The sequence below is a fragment of the Xyrauchen texanus genome, chromosome 2, assembly GCF_025860055.1.
Source record: "Xyrauchen texanus isolate HMW12.3.18 chromosome 2, RBS_HiC_50CHRs, whole genome shotgun sequence".
Taxonomy (NCBI): Eukaryota; Metazoa; Chordata; class Actinopteri; order Cypriniformes; family Catostomidae; genus Xyrauchen; species Xyrauchen texanus.
This window is the reverse complement of record NC_068277.1, coordinates 52,102,150-52,118,124: the sequence shown is the minus strand read 5'-3', so window position 1 is coordinate 52,118,124 and position 15,975 is coordinate 52,102,150. Positions and strand designations below refer to the sequence as shown.

The following is a 15,975-nucleotide window of genomic DNA, read 5'->3' as shown; positions in this document are numbered from 1 at the left end:
CCTTGATCGTCTCAGCACATTAGCGTATGAATCGCACGCTCTGCTGGTGAGTGGGATCACATTACAGATAATTAGACCTGTAAAAAATTTACATCGCTTTGTTTCATACAGATTCCATTGCAGGAGAATATTTGATTTAAAAATTGAATTGTTTTATTTAAAAGTAGACATTTTAAGCTTTCTTTAGACATATGTTTCATGTTTGTGTGAAAAGCATGCATGGAGTTTAAGTTCATTTTTGTGACGTGTTTCAGAAATATGCTCGTGAACACAGAGACTGCTGAAAGCTCATCCTTTTTATTTTCTTTATTTTACAAAAGCACAAGATTTTGTTATTGTGAGTGTACACAAATAAAAGTAGACCCTTTATGGTCTCTAATGATGTCTTACACTTATCTGTATACCCAAAAATGACGGAGTATTTTAAGTTGTTTCTGCTGTAATGACGAAAATATCCAGCAGGACGCGCCGGAGCGTCTGTCGACCCCAGAGGGTTAAAAATAAAAAAAATATTTGCACTCGCCCGGAGCTGACTTAGAAACCAATACTGACTGCATTAAGGTAATGCATATATATAAACTCATTTTTATCATTTCACATGTTATTATTCAGAAAAATAAGAGATGAAAGTTAGATTTTTATAATATGCGCTCTGCTCGTGTTAAGAGATTTAACACACAAACACACACACTGGTCTGCTTCTGAGTTTCTTGTACCGCTTTTCAGTTTCTTTCCACCATAAAAGCAGATCTCAGTTCATTGGTTTGCGTGACGTGAACAAGAACTGAATATCAATACAGTATAATTAAAAAAATTATCAAAATATTACAAGGATTGCTAGTGGTACACCCCCACCCCCCTCCCCACTTCTACGTTCATGCTGTACATTCTTATGTTGACTTCATATGCTTTTGGAATTATCCTAAATATGAGTTTCCTACTCAGAAATTGTATATGAACATCCCATTAAATCGCAATTCCGACTGGGAAACTCAGAGATGATTTGTTACCCGAGTTTCTGAATAGCGAGGACGCATAAACTTTCAACATAGCAAAGGAGAGTACCGTTTCTGTAGTGAATGATACGTTTAATCATTTGTTGTAAATGAAGCTACCTTGTTAGCACTTGCCTTTTGGGTTAAAGTAACCATTTGATGCATGTTGTACATTTTGTACACCGAGAAAAAGGCATATATTTGACCAAAATTAATTTGTATTGACTAACTACTGACTAACATGTATTACAACCTGCCATCCTCCATGTTTTTTTATTGTCTCTGACGACAAAGCACTTGAACATGTTGTACACATACTTGTGACTTTAGAAGTTGGAAGTTGGATACTTCCGATGAAGGCAGCATTAGTTAACTGTCTTGGTTAAAATAAAACATACAGATGATTGTTCTTAATCATCTGTTTTTTTTTATAGCTCCATTGATTCGACCTGCTCTGACTCGAAACAGCAGTGTTTGTCGTTCTCGCAGAAGTCTTCTAGCTCAGCCCTCATCCCTCTCAGCTGACCCTGACCTTTTATCCATGGCCTCTGCACACTTAGCCTACAGACCTGAAGGAGACGATGAACACATCTACTTTAATGTAGAAAGGAAGGGGTATGACATCAAAAGCTTCTATATTTTATCTAGTTCTTTACCAGTTTTTTTTATTTGCTTATATCCTTGTTATAACATGTCTTAAAGGTATAGTCCAACATTTTTTTTACATTTTGTCAGATGTTAGGCAGAATGTTAGCCTCAGTCACTAACATTCTGCCTAACATCTCTTTTTGTGTTCTATGGACCGGAAGAGTCATATGGGTTTGCACTCTCTTTATGTAACTTGTTACCTGTCTTTATATACTGTTTATATGTAAGTCAGTGAATGTACAATGGTTTTAACACTTTACAATGAGGTTGTATTTTTTAACATTAGTTAACTGCATTAGTTAACATGAACTAACAGTGAACAATACAAGTGTACAAATGTATTCATCTTGTATAATGTTAATTTCAACAGACTAATGGAAATTTTAATTGAAATGTAAAGTTGTATACATAAACATTTCCTAATGCATTATGATCAATTAACAATTATTAATATTTTATTTTATTTCATAAATTAACATTAAACAAGATTAACAAAGGCTGTAAAGGTATCATGATACCTAATGCATAGGTACAGTTGAAGACAGCCCCCCATGACGTTTAAATGATTTTTCAAATATTTCCCAAGTGATGTTTAACAGGGCAAGGGCATTTTCACACAGTATTTCTTATTATATTTTTCCTCTGGAGAAAGCCTTATTTATAAAAATTTGCCTGGAATAAAATAATTATTTAAATACATTTAAAAACTGCTAAAGTCAATATTATTAGCCTCCTTAAGAAATTATCTGTTTGATTGGCTACGGAACCAACCACTGTTGTCCAATGACTCGCCTAATTAACCTAATTAATCCCTCAAGCCTTTAAGTTGCACTTCAAGCTGAGGACTGCAAAACAAATAGTGAAGTAATATAAAACTGTCATCATGGCAAAGACAAAAGAATTTTGTGTAGACTTGAGAAAAATAATTGTTAACTCTCACATAGCAGCAGGAGGAGGATATACACGTTTAGCAAAGCGTTTTCAGGTGTCAAGAACTGCCGTGAGAAGTATTATCAAGAAGTTTGCAGATACCCACACATTGGAGAACAAGATTGGTAGATGCAGGAAGCGAAAGATTTCAAAAACTGTACTGTAACTCTCTCATTGCAGGCCTTCCTGCATGTGCAATTAGACCTCTGCAAATGATCCAGAATGCAGCAGCACGTCTGGTCTTTAATGAACCAAAGAGAGCATGTTACACCACTTTTGTCTCTCTCCACTGGCTGCTGGTTGATGCACGTATTAAATTCAAGGCTCTGATGCTGGCATACAAAACGGTCACTGGGTCTGCTTCAGCATACCTAAAATAATTTATGCAGATCTACACTCCTGCCAGAAGCCTGCGGTCGGCTAAGGAACGTCACCTTGTTGTACCAACACAGAGGCACCAAACACTTTCCCGGATTCTCAGTTTCATCATACCATGTTGGTGGAATGACCTTCCCAACTCCATCCGTGAAGCTGATTCACTCTCTGTCTTCAAAAAACGGCTAAAAACACATATTTTCCAAGAGCACTTAACCAGTCACAAAAAAAAAAAAAAAAAAAAAGAATAATTCTTGTTGCACTTAAATCTGTTTTGAATGCTATTCCGATGCTAGTAAAACTTTGTAGTATGGCACTTTTCGTACAAATATCTCGCTTATGTTTTCCTCTTTTGTAAGTCGCTTTGGATAAAAGCGTCTGCCAATTGAATAAATGTAAAAACCTTGGAAAGAAAACTGGTGAGAGAGGTTCTAAAGACCCAAGAACAACTGCCAAGACACTAGTGAATGATTTAGCCAAGTCTGGGATTGATGTTTAAAAGACAAGTCACTAGAGCCCTGCACAGGAATGGACTGCGAGGTTGCAGACCAAGAAAAACTCCACTTCTGAAGAAGAAACACCTCCCAAGCTATACTGAAGTTTGCCAAGGACAACCTAGAGAAAAATGATGCATACTGGAAACGTGTCGTTTGGTCAGATGAGACAAAACTAGAGCTCTTTGGCCATAGAGATGTTGCTTATGTTGGAGAAAGAAGGGAGAGGCGGTCAACCCAAAGAACACCGTTCCCAGAGTGAAACATGGCGGTGGGAGTATAATGCTCTGGGGATGTTTCAGTGCATCTGGAACTGGGAATCTCACCAGGGTTGAAGGAATCATGAAAAAGGAAGACTACGAGAAGATTTTGAAAGACTGCAACAACTTGGTTTGGGTTGACATTTCGTCTTCCAGCATGATAACGACCCAAAGCATACCTAACTTCTGGTGAAGAACTACCTCCAAAGGAGCAAAGTGAACATCCTTGACTGGCCTGCACAAAGCCCAGACTTGAATCCCATAGAAAATATGTGGGCCACACTGAAGACTAGAGTCTATGCCAGGGGACCAACTAATCTGGAGGAGCTTGAGAGATTTGCTAAGGAGGAATGGGCTGCGACGACTTAGGAGAAATGCCTAAAACTTGTTGAGAACTACAACAAACGACTAATGGCTGTTATCAAGTAAAAGGGATACACAATTGACTATTAACATCAGAGAGCTAATCATTTTGAACTGTAGATTTTTTATTCTTGGTTATAATTTTGTTTCTATTTGTATTATAAATACTCTAAATTGCCTCAATAAACTATTATGTTTAGAAATGCTATGTTGAAAAAAATCTTTGCTCCCTTGAGAATTATTTGAAAAATAACTAAATATTTCATAGGGGGCGAATAATTTTGTCTTCAACTGTACATTATTGTACAGTGTTACCAGTTTGTCTTGGTGTGTTTGTGTTAAATCAATGTTTGTGTTACTGTTATACAGGGAAACTCAGGACTCTTGCTCAGACTCTGACTCTCTCGGTTCCTCTTTGGGCAGGAAGCAGTTCTCCACTCCCTGTGCTCAAAGCACCCGTGTTACGGGCACGGACACCCCGCCACGCAAAATCTCGCGAGAGGAACTTCTCCTCTTCACGCAAGAGGCCCAGGCTGTCGCTCTGGAGAGCATAGCATATTCCAAATCCTCCTCTTCATCTCCTTTTGACTCCTCAGTTCACAAGGGGTCTCCTGACCTCACCCGCTCCTCCGTTCTCCCAGAGTCCCAAAGTTTGACTTTTCACCCTGGCACCAAATCTGTGGCCTACAATGGCATCCCGGAAAAATCATACAGCTTGGGGCAGCTGCCAGCTTTTGGGACGCCTCCAGAGGGGCAGTATCCCTCAATTAGCTCACTCGACACAGAAGGCAAAGCTATCAAGGAGCCCAAGAAACTCCAAACCACTTCATCACCGGACTCCTGCGATAATGGGGAGAAAAAACGCTCCAAGATCAAGAGCTTGTTTAAGAAAAGCAAAAAGTTGTGAGGAACAGTAGAGGATGAAATGGATGGAAAAAGTAGCCTTAAAAAAAAAAACTATGAAAAAATAATTGATGCTTTCAACCAGGAGCCAAAACTTTTTTTTTTGGTTTCTTTCTTTCTTTTCTTTCTATTTTTTTTATTTTTATTATTTAAATGGAATCTAGGCACAATCCTGGGTTGGAAGCCTTTTTACAGTATGGTAATTTGTTCTAACCATCATACTGATGCCTTTAAAGTCCAGAACATGTCATGTCCGGTTTCTGCATAACACGAGTTATGACCTATTTGTTGTCTTTATTTGGGTGGAGTCTCTGTTTTCATAGAGTGGACCCTTATGATGTCATTAGGAGGTAGGGGAGACCGGGACTAGTTGTCACAGATTTTACTCCAGTAAATATTTCTCAGGGTAGGTTTATTTTTTTAACAGCTATTGTATATTTACACAGTTATTGCCCAGAAAAAATATACAGTTCATTGAATGAACACTGACCTTTTGTGACCCCCACCCCCCATATGTCAATGGAAGCTGCCATTAAAGAGGCTTTTCAGCAAAATGTAAGAATCAAAACAATTATGAAACACAAATCAAATAATGAAACAGCTCAAATTAAAAAGGTAACTAAAATATTGAAACATTGTTTTTGTTCAACAGATGTTGTATCTAATAAATTAGATACATCAATGCCATTTAAAATATGTGACAACTTGCCCCAACCTTACATTTATGAACAATTTCTTTATCCTGAGAACACAATTCAACCTTTAAGTTACAATCTACCTTCATTATATAGTTGATCCTTGCCTGGATGTATAGTATGAATTTTTGAAAATGATTTAATTTGAATTTGAGTATTTTGAACTGTTTAAAAACAAACAAAAAAACCCCCAGAGATAACACACATTTGTGTAATTGGACTTTTGACTCAAAACCTTATACAGTGATGTTAAAAAGTATTTGCCCCAATATATATATATATATATATATATATATATATATATATATATATATATATATATATACACTCACCTAAAGGATTATTAGTACACTATACTAATACTGTGTTTGACCCCCTTTCGCCTTCAGAACTGCCTTAATTCTACGTGGCATTGATTCAACAAGGTGCTGAAAGCATTCTTTAGAAATATTGGCCCATATTGATAGGATAGCATCTTGCAGTTGATGGAGATTTGTGGGATGCACATCCAGGGCACGAAGCTCCTGTTCCACCACATCCCAAAGATGCTTTATTGGGTTGAGATCTGGTGACTGTGGGGGCCATTTTAGTACAGTGAACTCATTGTCATGTTCAAGAAACCAATTTGAAATGATTTGAGCTTTGTGACATGGTGCATTATCCTGCTGGAATAGCCATCAGATGATGGGTACATGGTGGCCATAAAGGGATGGACATGGTCAGAAACAATGCTCAGGTAGGCCGTGGCATTTAAACGATGCCCAATTGGCACTAAGGGGCCTAAAGTGTGCCAAGAAAACATCCCCCACACATTACACCACCACCACCAGCCTGCACAGTGGTAACAAGGCATGATGGATCCATGTTCTCATTCTGTTTACGCCAAATTCTGACTCTACCATCTGAATGTCTCAACAGAAATCGAGACTCATCAGACCAGGCAACATTTTTCCAGTCTTCAACTGTCCAATTTTGGTGAGCTCTTGCAAATTGTAGCCTCTTTTTCCTATTTGTAGTGGAGATGAGTGGTACCCGGTGGGGTCTTCTGCTGTTGTAGCCCATCCGCCTCAAGGTTGTGCGTGTTGTGGCTTCACAAATGCTTTGCTGCATACCTCGGTTGTAGCAGTGGTTATTTCAGGCAAAGTTGCTCTTCTATCAGCTTGAATCAGTCGGCCCATTCTCCTCTGACCTCTAGCATCAACAAGGCATTTTAAGCCCACAGGACTGCCGCATACTGGATGTTTTTCCTTTTCACACCATTCTTTGTAAACCCTAGAAATGGTTGTGCGTGAAAATCCCAGTAACTGAGCAGATTGTGAAATACTCAGACCGGCCCGTCTGGCACCAACAACCATGCCACGCTCAAAATTGCTTAAAATGTATATATATATATATATATATATATATATATATATATACATTTCTTCTTTTTTTTTTTATTGAAGCAAAAATGTTATCCAACACCTATGACACTCATGTGAAAAACTCACTGCCCCCTTAAGCTTAGTAGCTGTTTGTACCAACTTTAGCAGCAACAACTGCAACCAAATGCTTCCGATAACTGGAGATCAGTCTTTCACAACGCTGTGGTGGAATTTTGTCCCACTCTTCTTTGCAGTACTGCTTTAGTTCAGCCACATTGGAGGGTTTTCGAGCATGAACTGCCTGTTTAAGGTCCTTCCACAGCATCTCAATCGGGTTCAATTCAGGACTTTAATTTTGCTTCTTTTGAGCCATTCAGAGGTGGACTTACTCCTATGCTTTGGATCATTGTCTTGCTGCATAATCCAGTTGCTCTTGAGCTTCAACCTATGGACTAATGACTGGATGTTCTCCTTTAGGATTTTCTTGTAGAGAGCAGAATTCTTGTTTCCCTCAATCATTGCAAGTCGCCCTGGCCCTGAAGCAGCAAAGCATCCCCACACCATCACAATACCACCACCATGCTTGACCATTGCTATGATGTTCTTTTTGTGGAATTCTGTGTTTGATTTATGCCAGATGAAACAGGACCCCTGTCTTCCAAACAGTCCACTTTCGTCTCATTGGTTCAGAATATTCTTCCAAAAGCTTTGAGGATCATCAAGGTGTGTTTTGGCAAAATTCAGATGAGCCTAAATGTTCTACTGGGTATGCAGTTGTTCACCTCGCCACTCTTCCATAGATGGCATTTTTGACCAGCGTCTTTCTGATAGTGGAGTCATGAACAGTGAACATTATTGATGCGAGAGAGGCCTGTAGTTTCTTGGCTGTTGTCCTGGCTTTTTTATGACTTACTGGATGAGTCATCGCTGTGCTCTTGGAGGAATTTTGGAAGGTCGACCACTTCTGGGAAGGTTCACTACTGTGCCAAGTTTTCTCCATTTGAAGATAATTGCTCTCACTTGGGTTCTTTGGAGTCCCAGAGCCTTTAAAATAGCTTTGTAACCCTTCCCAGACTGATGTATTTCAATCACCCTTTTCCTTATAATTTCTGTAATTTCTTTCAAGCTTTGCATAGTGAGACCTTTTAGCCAACTTTATGCTACTAAAAAAGTTCTATTTAGGTGTTGATTTGACGCAACAGGGCTGGCAGTAATCAGGCCTGGGTGTGTCTAGTCCAGCTGAACCTCATTATGAATACAGTTTCATAGATTTGAGGATTTAGTAACTAAGGGAGCAAATAATTTTTCACACAGGCCCAGTTGGTATTGGACACATTTTTTGCTTCAAGCAATAACATAATTTAAAAACTGTATTTTGTGTTTACTCCGATTGCCTTTGTTTTGTTACATTTTGTTTTGATTTTTGAAGCAATTTATTATGAGATTCACAGAAAAAACGAAGAATTTAATTCTAAGTCAAATACTTTTTCACAGCACTGTAGTTAGTGACATATAGAGGTATAGTGACAACTAGCCCCGGTCTCCACTATAACAAAACTGGGAATAATAAATACCCCAATGCTTTTCAAATCTAAAAATTCCTAAATAAAATAAAACAATAAATCAAAAATAGGCTTCCTGGAAATTTGTCTTTTAACAGTAACAATAAAGTCACAATAGTTTAAACGGCAGCTGGTTGTTGTTTAAGCTATCTCTGCCTTTGACATCATCACAAGTGTAGTGTTTAATATGTGATTAATTAGAGGTCCACGTTGAGGTCACCCTATAGTGTGAAAACCATTAAAAATCCCTTTCTTTAGAGGGCCCAGGGTGAAATGTGGGCTTTCTGCTTGATGACACTTTCTGTTTACTGCCACTGAGCTCCTGTACTTGACAAATTTCCTATATATAATGGTAACACTTAACATAAAGCAGCATGTCAGAACGCCTACATTGTGAAATAATGATGTCAAGTTAATGCTTCATTAGTTTATTAATTCCAATTATTACTTTTCATTCTTAAAAGACCTAAAGGTGTTAAAGGAATAGTTTACCCAAAAATTAAAATTCGTTATCATTTACTCTGACATTCTTTCTTCTGTAGAACAAGGGTTGCCACCCGACCAGGATTTTGACCAGGATTTTCATGGATCATCAAGGTTTTTGTCTATATGTCCTGGAAAAATTGTATTCCATTCCGGGATGCAAAATGCCCTGAAATTCCAATATTTTCCCAACGCATTCACACATTTGAACCCTTGTTTATGAGCACACTTTGCAAGGAGGAGAATCAAACGCATTCTTATGTGAATGATTCATTTCAGTGAACTGGTTTGTACAGATGAGATTTTTCACTTTTGTGTGAACAATCCTTTAAACTTTAATCTACTTACTGTAATGATTTAATGTTCTTGAAAACATTTTCAAGTCCTTCCTTTACTGTAAGAGCTCTTAGATTCATAATGCCCAACACTAAAATAAATAAATAATAATCAAATAAATAATTTACGGATTTCAGTTTCAAAACAAATTCCCATCAAATAGGATTTTGTGATTTTTAACTTAATTAAAACCTAAAATATCTAAGATTTATTTACATTATTGTTTTTAAAGATTAGTATATTACATTTGATGGAAATTACTTGTGAAATTGAAACAGGTAAATCTTGAAAAAATATATTTTTAGTAAATGTTTATGTATATTTATTTAATTTCCTTTGGTTTAAATGTATGAATTATTATTATTATTTGTTTATTTTTTACTTTACACATAACTTTATACATATTTATATATATTTTGAAACATTTAAATGTTCAGTTTGAACCATTAACTCAAGAAAACTGCTTGAGGCCAGAATAAGTAAATAAGATGTTAAACCTTTAAACACACACACACACACACACACACACACACACACACACACACTCACACACACATTGGTGTGGCCATCATTTTGAGAACTCTCCATAGACATAATGATTTTTATACTGTACAAACTATATATTCTATCCCCTAAACCTAACACAACCCCTAAACCTAACCCTCACAGAAAACTTACTGCATTTTTACATTTTCAAAAAATCATAGTTTTGTATGTTTTTAAGCTATTGAAATTATGGGGGCACTAGAAATGTCCTCATAAACCACATTTATAGCATAATACACTTGTAATTACCAGTTTGTAACCTAACAAAAGTCCTCGTAAACCACTAAAGCCTGCCCACACACACAAAACATTTTCATCAAAATTGAATTTGAGTAATCTAACAAAATAAAAAAAATACAAAATATTTTAAGTTCACACAATTCATTTTGATGGAATTTTGTTATGAAATTGAAATACATATCTTAAAAATAGGCTCACATTTTTGAGCGTATTGATGTTATTGATTGATTGAATGATTTTCTATATGTGCAGTAATTTCCATATCAAACAAGTAGCATAAACAGTCATAAATAATATATTTTATTTCTTTTGTGATGGCTAGCAATACGTTTTTCTGTCATTGATCAGGTGTCCAGGAATTTTACAGGGTCAAGGGGGCAACCCTATGTGAAACACAAAAGGACAGAATTGGGTAGAATGTTAGATTTAGTCACATTCACTTTCATTGTATGAAAAAAAACATGTTTTTGAAACAATATGAGAGTCAATGATGACTGAATTTTTTATTTTTTTGGGTGAATGATGCCTTTAAATAAGTACTTCAATGACCATATATTTCAGTTATCATTAAACTTGTCTTTTTATTATTAAGAAGGTAATTTAAAGATTAATGCCAGCATATTGTTTTGGCCTGTTCATTTAAAGAAAGCTGTGGAAGGTTCACAACTGACACATACAAATATTTTACAGACACGTCCAGTTGTTGAGGCATCATGACTAACTGCTGTGTGGAAAGCGCTACTGAATTATCCTGCTAAAGGTTTTTTTGCACTACTGCTTTCCTTACATGGAAAGAGCCACTTTTGACGGCATAAGAATAAGTTATGGTAGTTCGATCAAGGAGAATATTTGCAAAGATGCATAAAAAAAAAAAAATGTATGTTGGAGCCAGAAAAAAAAAACAATTTGATGCATCTTACCACATTTACTCTCTGAAATATATTTGTATTTGAGTTTTTCCCCCATGTTTATTTGAAGTTATTCAATTGTAGAAATGTAATGTTTATTGGGTAGCTAAGGAAAGATCCGATTTTTTAGAAGAAATATATATGATATGCAGATTTTGACCTTTACCCAAAATCCCTCTCTCTTGTACGGAGTGCCCTGTTTCAAGGGCGTTACCATCACTGTGATCATTATACCTCTCGCCACTAATAAGAATCATCCTCAATGGGGCACTAAACGGATTCTATTTTGGCAAAAAATGATTGCAACTTTTTTAAAATGCAAGACCTTTTTGTGCCAGAGAGCACAGCGAGACAGTGGTGCCTAAATTTGTTTGTCTCAGAACTCACTCACTTTTCATTGTACACACTGGCACACTGATGAAGGATAAAGGAGAAAAATGGTATATACACAGTGACTGACATTGTTGAGATTTTTTAGTTGAGTTGTTTTTTGTGTGAATATTTGTATACAGTAGAACAAATTAATAAAAAATAAAACAAATGAGGCAAAAGTCTCATCTGTGCCATCACTTTAATAGCCAACTGTGGAAAAACTGTCTGTGAATTATGTAACTATACTAGGGCTGAAACGATTAGTCGACGTTATCGGCAACGTCGACCATTAAAATAGTCGTTTGATCTCATTTAACGTGACATGAGATAACATTAAACTCTTAACGATGACGTGCGAGAGCAGCACTGCAGTTCACACCTGACTGAGGAGAAGAACAAAACTCCGCTCACATTCCAGATGCACTCTAAACTTTCCAAACAACTTTAGGTGATGTAGATTGCAAAGTATGAGGGAAGTATACAAAATAAGTAAATACAGAAGCACTCTCGTGGAATAAGTAGAGCTGGAGCTGCCACTCTGCTGAAGAAAATCATCATTATAGCTTTATTAAAGTTCAAATAATACAGAAGCAGATCATATAAATAACTACAAACTCCGAAACTGGCATTTCTCGGTGCGGTCAGTGCCTCTTCTATGAGTTGCGTGAATGTCCTGATCTAAGGGGGAGAAATTGAAACTGCATCCCACTGATGCACACTGTCGCGGGGACATTAGTCCCTCAAGCGTGCATGCTTGCTGCAGCTAGATTATAACGTGATTGCTCATGTCTTACTGAATCAATATATGGCACTGTGCATTTCTTATTATGAAGAACATGTGCAATATGCAGCTTTATTAATGAGAATTTGTTTTTTTGTGAGTTAAAGATGGATTGAAGTGAACCAAATAATGAGAGAGGCAGTCTTTGCCCCATTATATACTGCAACAAAATACATTTTTAATTTGGTTTTATTTTGTCTTGTTTTCCAAAAATAATTTCAAAAACTATTTTTTCTTAGACCTTCGTGAGACAGGTTAGTTTTACCCTACTGATGATGTTTTGTTGCAATAGTAATCCTGCTCAGTACAAGAGGAACCGCAGGTTCAGACATTTGGTGTGTGTGTGCTTTGCTGAGGAGCCACTGGTGTGAAGCTACCATCTGTGGGATTATGACTGGATGCCCCCAAGTCAGAATCCCCCCCAATTGTCCTGTGATAGCCGGTCCGCGAGTACCTGTCGAGGAGATGAGTGCCACCCCTCTCCCATCACGCACCGCACATTTGTGGAGAACCAGGTGCTAAATGACTCGTAGATACATCTAAAAAAAGATGCATTCACCTGAGAAGCAGCATATAAGATATTTATACTTGCTTTTAGAGAATAGATCATGAATATAAGTATATTTTGTCTTTACTACAGAAAAATAACCGTGACAAAATACACTTGTATACAAAATACACTTATATTTAAGATACATTCTCTTAAAGCAAGTCTAAATAGCTTATATGTTGCTTAAGTAAATGTATCTTATTTTAAGGATTTTTAGACAATTTTAAATGGAAATCAAGACAAAAACACTTGACAACAATAGGATTTTTTGCAGTGATTTCTTTTTTTTTACTTAATCAAACTTAATAAAAAGTATTTTTTCCTGTAATTCAGTGAATGCCATTTGGTATTTTTTTAAAAGATGATTTATAACCTTTTATGTCAGGACACAAGCTGAATAATGATTTAAGGGCTAATGATTAATCGTTGCAATAATTGCCAAATGGTCTAATAATCGTTCTAATAATCGTTAGATAAATCATTATCAAAATAATTGTAATTATACAACAATTAGTTCCAGTTCTCTAAACTAATTGGACAAGTTTTGGCATTTCGAGAGTTCTGATATTTAGTATAACATCACTGGGACGCTACACTGTTTGTATCACTCCGCATGTCTGTTGATCCTGCTTGAGCTTTGTTTGAATCCTTCGTTTGCGGAGACAAAATAACTGACCACATTTTATCTAAAACGTGGTAGTACAATGGCACCAGTATAGGCAACTGTGCAACACTAATAATTGAACAAAGAACCATCTATTGAAGCAAGCTATGTGAAATTAACTTCTTGTTTATAGAACTTTTGTATAAAAGCAATATCGCACTCGGAATCCTATTGTTGTACTCAATATCACTAACTTATTATTCTGGTTCTCAATTATACATCTACATCTCTCAGATGTCTATTTGATGTGTGTTTTTACATTTGGAAGGTGTGTTTTACATTAGGTGGTTTAATCATCTTCAATATGTCTTTAATACATTTCCACTCGGATGTCAATAAGACATTGCGCAGATGTCTTTGAGACGTTTATGATTTCGAATGTTTGGAAATCAGATCTTTTAAAGATGTTTATCAGATGTCAATTAGAATGCAATGCTTTCCATATAAACGCTCTTAAACAGACATCTTTAGAATGGATCTGTGCTATCTGGCATTCTGACTTGTTATTTAGATAATAACATCAATGCTTTAGGGTCAGCTCTGAGTTTCTGTTAATTCAAATTAATATTAGAATATTCTTTGAATTTAAAATTTAAATACACATTTCAATGCTAAAATGATCATTCGAATTTTGAATGTGTACAAGCACTGATGATGACTTACAATATTGAGCTAAAACATGCACAGTGCAATGAATAAAACAGAATGCGGTTGTCTCGAAGCATTTTAAAGTTTGAATTCCCTTTTAAATTGAAAGCATCTAAAAAAATCGTTACTGCACAAGACACTGAAAAAAACTGTGAAACACAACTCAATGGTTAAAGATGTCCATCTTACGTCTGCATGTATAGAAAAAGACTAGATTTGGAGTGAGTGTACCCCAGAAGTGGAGGTCTTTAGCGGTTGTGTCTTGACTATGCCTTGCTCACTCATCAGCATCTCACTGCATAAACATTAGGTACGTACTTATAACTATATTTAATGAAAAACACTGTGGTACCACCGGTATTATGAAGCTTGAGTCCAAAGTAGTACTGTGGCACTGGTATATGACATCTATCGAAGCTTTTCTCGTTTTACATTTTTACTTAATATTTGAGCATATGATCTGGATAAACCTTTTTACTTTATCATTTTTCGCACATTTGTTAAGCCAGATGTGTTCTTTGCAAAAACAAACAAACAAAAAAAAAAAACAATAGCTATGACACAGTGCTGATTAGTTTATTTTGATTTATTGCATGAGACAACATTGATTTAAAAATAAGATGTCTTGTAGATTTTCTGTTTTCCCTTTAACCGAAATAATGTCTTTCAAATGATTCAAATGTTGGTAATATTTCAGTGAAAAATTCGAATTTCACTTCTCATCCCAGTTGACAGCCCTAGAGGAAGCTGCATTTAAAAAAAAAAGTTACATTTGGAGAATATTTGTCGTCTTTCTCTCTGTTTCAGGCAGGTTGAAGTTTACATTAGTGCAATAAAAAAGCAAGAATGGGTTTGTGTGACACCCCATTTATCTTATATGTAGGCACTGGTGACTGGATATGTAACATGCATGATTGCTTTATCAATATAAAGAGAAAGAGAAGAGAATTGTTTTGATGGTTCATCAATTTCACGCTGAGATACGCCAAGAAGATTCCTATGATGAATGCGCTCTTCAGAGAGAGAACAAGAAGGAAAAATGGTAAAACACAACTCAACCCATGTTGCCCTCCCTCTCTTTTATTCTTGCACAAATAATTTCATTCGTGCTTCATTTAACAGACATCCTGTTAAACAACAACAACAACAAAAACATCTTAAATCAGACAAAGCTTGTTTGCTGGTCTTCCAGTCCAGTCAGGCAGGTCTGTTTGCATGGTGGGTTTTGGGAATTTGTCAGCTGATGATCAGGCTGGAAGACTAGCTGGCTGACCAGCTAAACCAACAGAGCACTAGCTTGACCAGGCTGGAATACCCCTAAAGCAGCAAACCATCCTAGACCGATTTAAGATTAGTTTTTTTTTCAGCAGGGCAAACCCACAAGAAAATGATCTTTAAAATGATCCTGCTCTAAGCAAAAACAGACAGTTGCACTAGATGGCAGTCATGTACCACTAAACTGAGTAGAAAAGAGTAAAAGCCTCCAGTACCACTCCCAGCTCATCTTTGCAGCAGTCGGAGCATTCAGTGCCTTTTAAAGTAATCGCAGGTTTAACATCTCCTGTGTATGTCAGTGCATGTTGTTTCACTGTCTGTCCAGTAACCCAAATGACCCTATTTGGTATCCTGCAAAAGAAAACATTGAAATGAACAAGCTAGTGAAAAACCTTCCATTTTCATTGTGCTTTGTCTACGCTGTGGAAGACCAAATACATTTTGTGTTCAGTTCATTACATATGCAAACAGCATGAGCGCATCACCACCATCATTACAGTAACTGTGCACACCTGCAATGTCAGCAGACCAAATTCCTCTTGGCATCCCATGAATGTGTGGAAATTTTCAACAGAAGAACCTT

General features: G+C 36.5%; 1 protein-coding gene across 1 annotated transcript in view; it reads left to right on the top strand.

Moving 5' to 3' along the window:
- LOC127658845 (stromal interaction molecule 2-like) overlaps positions 1 to 5,849 on the top strand; it is a 71,262-nt gene extending 65,413 nt beyond the window's left edge. Inside the window, exons 11-12 of the mRNA XM_052148375.1 lie at positions 1,430 to 1,610; positions 4,435 to 5,849. Of these exons, the coding sequence (XP_052004335.1) occupies positions 1,430 to 1,610; positions 4,435 to 4,972 (719 nt within the window). The 3' untranslated portion in view covers positions 4,973 to 5,849. The remainder of the gene's footprint in view (positions 1 to 1,429; positions 1,611 to 4,434) is intronic.
- The last annotated feature ends 10,126 nt before the right edge of the window (positions 5,850 to 15,975 follow it).